Below are 8,297 nucleotides of genomic sequence, written 5' to 3' on the forward strand. Positions count from 1 at the left end.
GAGTATACATGGCTAAAAGTTGAGCCATGTGTGGTACCGATTATCCTGAGTTAAGCTCAAGAGTTGACCAACTCCTCAAACCTGTTTCATAGCATACCCTTCTGGAGGTTGACATTCAGATTTTGGTGAGTCTATGACCCCTGCTGTTTAAGTCCTGTGTTACAGCGTCTACGTTTTTAAATAATTTGTTGCATCTACCGCTTAGCAGTTCTGCCAAGTTTAAGGTATAAATCACCATTAATTGAAGTCGTCTCTCCTGGTACACTAGATCTACTTCCTCGCTGATCCCACCTTGGGATGTATGATGAGCATAGCTGAGAAGGTCCATTCTAGAATAAAATAGAACACTGCAAGCAACATCACACTGACTGGATTCATTTCAGTCTAGGTCATTTTATTTATTTCCAAGACAAGTGCAGTGGTATAGGCCTAATTCAAGGCAACAAGAGTACACAGGAGAAATAAAACCACTGCCTGCAGCCAGACATACGTATAATACATCGGAAAGCTAAGGGACTTGTCCAACTTATTCATTGTTGTGAAGAGAAGTTAGGATGTCAGTGCCATGTGTGTTGGAATCAGTCGACAGCAGGGGTGTTGGAATCTTCTTCGATGGTGTAATAAATGCTAAACTGTGCATTGTTATTCTGGGAAAGACAGGACAGGAACATGCTTAGAATACAGTGTGATAATGACTGCATTTACAAAGGCAGCCCAATTCTGATATTTTTCCTGTCTGTGTGTGCACACACGTCTTTACCACATTGATAGAGTTTGTTAAGGCGTGCTATGTCCAGGGGGCTCAGGTGATTTCTCTGTCCAATCTGGACTCCACTCTTCTTGGAGTCAATAGTGGGGTTCTGGTTTGATGAGAAGTAATATCTGCCAGGAGAAACCCAACAATGGGGTATTTGAGGAAATGCTACTTTAACACAAGGACTGCATCACAATGTCACACTATTCCCAATATAGTGCACCTAGTTTGACCAGAGCCCAGGTCAAAAGTAGTGACTTAAATGAAGAGCCATTTGGGACACACAGAGAAATGTTGCTGGACACTGTACAACTCATCTTTACTTATTGCTAGCAGTTTAAAAACAAGTCGAGTAAAATTAAGACTTCATTGGGAATAAGGAGGAGAGGAGTGTGACTGACATTCCGTAGTGCATTATGGAGTCGTAGTCATAGGGCAGGTCCTGAGTGTCTCCTTCCTTCACCTTAAAGTTATCTTCTTTTCCTGGAAGTTAAAAGAGTTACAAGAGGCAGATGTGACTGGTGGACACTGCTGGGTGTGATTGTGATATAGGGAAACGAAAGTGGAAATCTAGACAAGGTGTTGAGATGGAAACCATTAAGTTGAACCTCTAGCAGGAGGAAACTACACGATTCAAGGCATGACTATTGCATCTTACCTAATGAAACCCATAGCGGGTGGCCTTCAAGTTCAAGAGCTTACATGTTATCCCAGGATACCCATTACGGGTGGCAATTGTAGATGGCAATGTCGTGTTATTCATGTAAGGGGAATTTAGCGAACAAGGTTGCTGCGTTCACACCAGGGGAAATTCGCAGGAGTTAACGAATTCAGTTAAATTCCACATCATTGGAAATTAGTCTATGAAATACATAGTATTGGTTTCAAACTGAAGAACACTGATGGTTACAGAACTGGTGCTGTGAGATTAGGATAGCCTAATATCATAGCAACCTTGAATCCTGCTATCAGGACCTGCTTAGACGAAGACATTTCAACAGTAGAGAACAGGGTTGCAATGCATGGGGAAATTAATGGCTGCAGTATTTCCGTTATAATGAGTACATGATAAATGGAACGTTTAGGCATAAATATATGAACGCCTGTTGTTCTGTCCTTGTGGTGTACCGTCTATTTTTGTTATGTAGTGTTTCATGTTGTCTGGACCCCAGGAAGAGCAGCTGCTGCTTTAGCAGTACCTAATAAAATACTACATGTCAATAGTTATTCCATACGGTCTTCACTCCAGACCACAAAAAGCTGAATCAGGTGTGCTAGTGTTGGGCTGGTACAAAAGCCTGCACACTGCAGCTCTTCATGGGACAAATTGACCAGCCCTGCCCCTGGTCCACATGCAATGCCCGTGAGGTGGTTTAGCATGTGTTGGTGTGAGTTACCTGAGACCACGTTGTCCCACTGTATGGTGATGTATTGGTCACGGTCTGGCCGTGTGTGCTCGTGGTGCAGTCCCAGGGCATGCATCAGCTCATGACACAGGTTCCCCACGTTACAGGCTCTACCGAAGTACAGAGGCTGGGCCCCGCCCTGAAAACCTACATACGACGCACAGCTAGAGTTAAGGGAAGAAAGAAAAGGTGAGAGAAGGGGGTGGGGGAGAAAGAGTGGATATGACAGGAAGAGAGAAAAATAAAGGAGAGGTTGTGAGTTAACTGTAAACTGCTGGGAAGGAGAGTGTGTGTTAATGTCACCATTTTGGACTCACCCTGTCCCAGAGATTAACTCTATGTAGTTAATCTCATTGGTGTATTCGTGGAAGAGGATACACGTCTGGTCTGAAATCATCTTGAACGCTGCTAGCATAGTTTCCTTTCTGTCCACTGTGGGGATCAGAGACAATTTACCATTAGACGGTGCATATCATTCTCACTGTATTAGAAAACATCTAGTGTTAGTGTTCATCTCTCCTACTGTATTCGACACTCACCCAGATCATCGTTGATCTTGTAGGGGATAGAAGTGACGCCTTCATTCTCCGGCCAAATTGACTTCACAGCTAATCGGTCTTCCTGTAGAACAAAACACCTAGTCTTAAATCCAGCTGTCGCTAGAGAGTATAAGCCTCAAATTAAAATGGTTATTTCAGCGTTTCCCCTATGAATTTTCTTTTAAATGGTAAAACTATTTCAAAGTAAACTTAAATGACTAAAACCAGACTAAGTATGTAGAAAAGATAAATGGAGCAATATACACAGTGTACTTTCCATGACAGACTGACCAAGTGAATGCTATGATCCTTACTGAGGACACCTCTTCAGTCAGTGTATATGAAGAGACCGGTTAAAGGAGAATTGTTAAGCCTTGCGACATGGGTCGTGTATATATGCCATTCAGAGGGTGAATGGGCAGGACAAAATATTGAAGTACCTTTGAACAGGGTATGGTAGGTGCCAGGCTCACCAGTTTGAGTGTGTCAAGAACTGCAACGTAGCTGGGTATTTCACATCCAGTTTCCCCCATGTGTGTGTGAAGAATGGTCCACCACCCAAAGGACATCCAGCCAATGGCTGGCCAGTGGTCGAAAATTGGTGACACGAATTGTGCAGAGCAACAGACGGGCTACAGTTAGTCAATTGACAGTCCAGTACAACATTTGTGCCCTAAGAGCATAAAAACGCACAACTCGTAGTACCTTGACACAAATGGGGTATGGCAGCCGACAACCTTACAGAGTTCCACTTCTTTCAGCAAATAAATTGTTGCAGTGGACAAAGGAGAACTGGAAAAACATCTGGTCTGATGAATCCCGTTTTTTGCAATTTCACGCTGATGGGAGGACTAGGGTATGGAGAAAACCACATGCAACCATCATGCCGTGAGTCAACATTGCAGGCTGGTGAGAGGCAGTGTGACGCGTTCACGGCACACATTGGGCCCCATGATAAAAGTGGAGCAATGTTTGAATGCCACAGGATATCTGAACATAATTGCAAACCAGGTGCATCCCTTCATGGCAGTAGTGTATCCATCTGCAAATTGATTTTTTTCAGCAGGATAATGCCCCATGCCACAAGGCCAGGATTGTCCAGGAATGGTTCCACAAACATGACAGTGAATTCAGCTTAGTGCAGTGGCCTGCCCAGTCACCAGATCTCAATCCAATTAAGCATCTGTGGGATGAGCTGGAACGAGCCATTTCGGTTTAGAGATCCACTACCAGCCAACTGGGCACAACGGTGGGAAGCATTGGGGAAATCATGGGGCCAGCAATCCTGTGGAACGCTTGACCTCTTGTACAGTCCCTGCCCTGACGAATTGAGGCTTTTCTGAGTGCAACTCAATACTAGGTGTTCCTAATGTCTTGTTAACTGGTAGTCTGTGCTGTTGATCCTTCAGCTGATCAAAATATCCACAGGAAAGTACTGTTAACAACTTTTTAGAGTGGCGGTACTGAAGTTGAAATTACTATCACTTAGTAGTATGCCGGCATTGTGTATTTTCCTGTGGATATTTTGGGTCTCAAATTTTGACCATCTGAAGGACCAACACCATGGACAACCGGTAGAGCAAGTTCAAATGTACTTCCAGTCAACAACCTGGCTTGAATGATTTTGCAGTCATTAGCTTCAGGCTGTGTATACCAGAAGGTGGTATCAATCGGATTCATCAGCCTAAAAGACGCAAGTAACAGGACAGAAAGCAGGGATCATAGACTCACCGAAACCAGAATGTCTCCCTCCATGATAGCAAGGTCGAACTGTAAGTCCTCTGTAACAGAGAGAGAGGGTCTGAAACAACATGTACTGGTTACAAGTCACCACCTCCAGTGCCATTAAAGTCAGGACCTCATGATAGAGGTCCAGGATTGCACGCTTCATCTAATGAATGCGTTACCTTCTCTGGTTTCAGGTGTTTTATACCAATCATTTTGTCTGTGACGTGGCCCCATCGAGGCAGTAGAACCTGAAGGGAATTGTGAACAAACTAAATGTATAATATCATTGTGTATTGATAGATAAGCCATAAACTTGAAGACAACAGATTGAGTTGTTCCTTTGGGCCCCATCACCCCAAGAGACTGACTTGAGAATCACAGTATAGGCCTACCTGTGGCAGAGAAAGTCACATTTGTAGAATTGTTGATGGGGTTTTTAGAGTTGTCCACTGAAACACAGAAGAAGAAAAATATTACTAAGCAGAACAGTACGATAACATAGTTTTGCAGTACGGCTGGCCTACATGAAATAAAAAAGTGGAAAACAGGAAAGAGGCCTAGTTTTCAGCCTATCACCTAACCAAATGACTGGTCCCCAATGCAGGCCTGCCTACCTGTGGCAGGGAAAGTAGGATTTGAAGTAGTAGCATTTGTGAAATTGGCGATGGGAACACTGCCCACTGAAATACACAAGTGAAACATAATACATGTGACATAATAATAACAACATGGTCAACCAATTGGCATCTGCAGTGAAATTGGCCTGGACTACAGTACCTCAAATGGAAAAAAAGTAGGACGTCACAACAACAAAACTACTGGTCCTACCTTGGACAACCCAGAGAATCAGAAGCCAAACCATGTTGCAACGATGATCGTCCCCCAGGATTTGGGAGAAAAGAACCAAAGAAACGGCACAAACAAATTCACGCACTTGCTCTGCTTCCAGTCAAAGAGTGGGTGGGGCAGCAATCACAAAGTAACAGGTGCTGGTGTGGTCACTTGCTTTTAAGTTCTCAACCTCAACAATATATGGCGCTAAGCGTCTCTCGACTCCTTTTCCTGCCATTTCGACCAAAGGAAGAAGAAGAATGTGCCTCGCTGTTAAAGAGTAAACACGTGGCAGTGATATGCGTGTTCAAGTGCTAGTCGGAACTAGGAAACTCTGAAATGTCAGACATGCGAACTGGTTGTAGTTAAACACGCAGTGCTGGAAAAAGTACTCAATAGTCATACTTGAGTCAAAGTAAATATACCTTAATAGACTCAAGTAAAAGTAACCCAGTAAAATGCTACTTGAGTAAAAGTCTAAAAGTATCTGGTTTTAAATGTACTTAAGTACAGTGGTGGAAAAATTACTCAATTGTCATACTTGAGTAAAAGTAAAAAGTAAATGTTATACGGTTTCTCAAATGATTGCTGAGCCTGGTTTACCAACTACTTTTCTGATAGAGTTCAGTGTGTCAAATCGGAGGGCCTGTTGTCCGCACCTCTGGTAGTCTCTATGGGGGTGCCACAGGGTTCAATTCTCGGGCCGACTCTCTTCTCTGTATACATCAATGATGTCGCTCTTGCTGCTGGTGATTCTCTGATCCACCTCTTCTTCCGACGACACCATTCTGTATACTTCTGTCCCCTCTTTGAACACTGTGTTAACTAACCTCCAGACGAGCTTCAATGCCATACAACTCTCCTTCCGTGGCCTCCAACTGCTCTTAAATGCAAGTAAAACTAAATGCATGCTATTCAATCGATCACTGCCCGCACCTGCCCGCCCGTCCAGCATCACTACTCTGGACGGCTCTGACTTAGAATACGTGGACAACTACAAATACCTAGGTGTCTGGTTAGACTGTAAACTCTCCTTCCAGACTCACATTAAGCATCTCCAATCCAAAATTAAATCTAGAATCGGCTTCCTATATCACAACACAGCATCCTTCACTCATGCTGCCAAACATACCCTCGTAAAACTGACCATCCTACCGATCCTCGACTTCGGCAATGTCATCTATAAAATAGCCTCCAACACTCTACTCAACAAATTGGATGCAGTCTATCACAGTGCCATCCGTTTTGTCACCAAAGCCCCATATACTACCCACCATTGCGACCTGTACTTTCTCGTTGGTTGGCCCTCGCTTCATACTCGTCGCCAAACCCACTGGCTACAGGTCATCTACAAGTCTCTGCTAGGTAAAGCCCCGCCTTATCTCAGCTCACTGGTCACCATAGCAGCACCCACTCGTAGCACGCGCTCCAGCAGGTATATCTCACTGGTCACCCCTAAAGCCAATTCCTCCTTTGGTCAACTTTCCTTCCAATGACTGGAACGTACTGCAAAAATCACTGAAGCTGGAGACTCATATCTCCCTCACTAGCTTTAAGCACCAGCTGTCAGAGCAGCTCACAGATCACTGCACCTGTACATAGCCCATCTGTAAACAGCCCATCTATCTACCTCATCCTCATACTGTATTTATTTATTTATCTTGCTCCTTTGCACCCCAGTATCACTACTTGCACATTCATCTTCTGCACATCTACCATTGCAGTGTTTAATTGCCAAATTGTAATTACTTCACCACCATGGCCTATTTATTGCCTTAACTCCCTTATCTTTCCTCATTTGCACTCACTGTATATAGACATTTTTCGTTTTTCTACTGTATTATTGACTGTATGTTTTGTTTATTCCATGTGTAACTCTGTGTTGTTGTATGTGTCGAATTGCTATGCTTTATCTTGGCCAGGTCGCAGTTGCAAATGAGAACTTGTTCTCAACTAGCCTACCTTGTTAAATAAAGGTGAAATTAATAAAACAAATAAAGTATGACAACTTGTTATATTGAGGTTAAATTAAAAATATATATATTGATAGGCGCTTGAATTGGACCATAATGCTGTCCTACATGAACATTCTAAATAACAAGTACTTTTGGTGTCAGGGAAAATGTACGGGCGTAAAAAGTACATATTTTCTTTAGAAATATAGTGGAGTAAAAGTAAAAACTGTCAAAAATATAAATAGTTAAGTACAAATACCCCCAAAAATGACTTCAGTAGTACTTTAAATTATTCTTACTTATGTACTTTGCCATCTTTTGTGCACACATTTGTTTACATTGCTGTTAGTGAGGATTTCTCCTTTGCCATAATAATCCATCCACCTGACAGGTGTGGCATATCAAGAAACTGAAATAGCATGATCATTACACAGGTGCACCTTATGCTGGGGCCAATAAAAAGCCACTAAAATGCACAGATGTGTCACAACACAACGCCACAGATGTTTCAAGTTGAGGGAGTGTGCAATTGGCATGCTGACTGCAGGAAGGCCCACCAGAGCGGTTGCTAGAGAATTGAATGTTCATTTCTCTACCATAAGCTGCCTCAAATATCGTTTTAGCGAAGTTGTAACCACGCTGGCTACTATTTCCGTTTAATATTGCCCCTTTTGTGGGGACAAACTCATTCTGATTGGCTGGGCCGGGCTGCAAGCGGTTGAGCCCTCCAAGGTCCACCCCATGGCTGCACCCTTGCACTGGTCATACGAAATCCATAGATTAGGGACTAATGAATTCATTTCAATTGACTGACTTCCTTATATGAACTAACTCTATAAATTCTTTGAAGTTACGTTTATATTGGCCTCCCGAGTGGCGCAGAGGTCTAAAGCGCTGCATCTCCACAGTCCCTGGTTTGAATCCAGGCTGCATCACAATCGGCCGTGATTGGGAGTCCCATAGGGCGGCTCACAATTGGCCCAGGGTCATCCAGGTTTGACCGGCATTGTAAATAATTTATTCTTAACTGACTTATCTAATTAAAAAAACAAATATGTTTAGTATTCCTTGCTAAAAGGTGAGC

At 43.2% G+C, this 8,297-nt stretch overlaps 1 protein-coding gene across 1 annotated transcript; it reads right to left on the reverse strand.

Moving 5' to 3' along the window:
- Positions 1-359: 359 nt before the first annotated feature.
- LOC129819101 (astacin-like metalloprotease toxin 5) lies at positions 360-5,459 on the reverse strand. The gene is made up of 11 exons (XM_055875669.1): positions 5,256-5,459; positions 5,042-5,107; positions 4,820-4,876; positions 4,607-4,675; positions 4,431-4,480; positions 2,700-2,781; positions 2,478-2,592; positions 2,152-2,324; positions 1,156-1,237; positions 761-882; positions 360-647 (listed from the first exon to the last, which is right to left on the reverse strand). Exons 1-11 carry the CDS (start codon positions 5,287-5,289, stop codon positions 643-645), a joined length of 855 nt encoding a protein of 284 aa, XP_055731644.1. The 5' UTR covers positions 5,290-5,459; the 3' UTR covers positions 360-642.
- Between the last annotated feature and the right edge of the window lie 2,838 nt (positions 5,460-8,297).

The sequence above is a fragment of the Salvelinus fontinalis genome, chromosome 21 (assembly GCF_029448725.1).
Source record: "Salvelinus fontinalis isolate EN_2023a chromosome 21, ASM2944872v1, whole genome shotgun sequence".
Lineage (NCBI taxonomy): Eukaryota > Metazoa > Chordata > Actinopteri > Salmoniformes > Salmonidae > Salvelinus > Salvelinus fontinalis.

Excerpts from the sequence above, each read along its gene's own strand:
- LOC129819101 (XM_055875669.1), bottom strand. The coding sequence starts at position 5,289 with ATGGTTTGGCTTCTGATTCTCTGGGTTGTCCAAG. Across the intron at positions 4,676-4,819 it reads TGTGACTTTCTCTGCCACAG|GTTCTACTGCCTCGATGGGG; the intron begins GTAGGCCTATAC and ends AATTCCCTTCAG. Across the intron at positions 4,481-4,606 it reads AACACCTGAAACCAGAGAAG|AGGACTTACAGTTCGACCTT; the intron begins GTAACGCATTCA and ends TCTCTGTTACAG.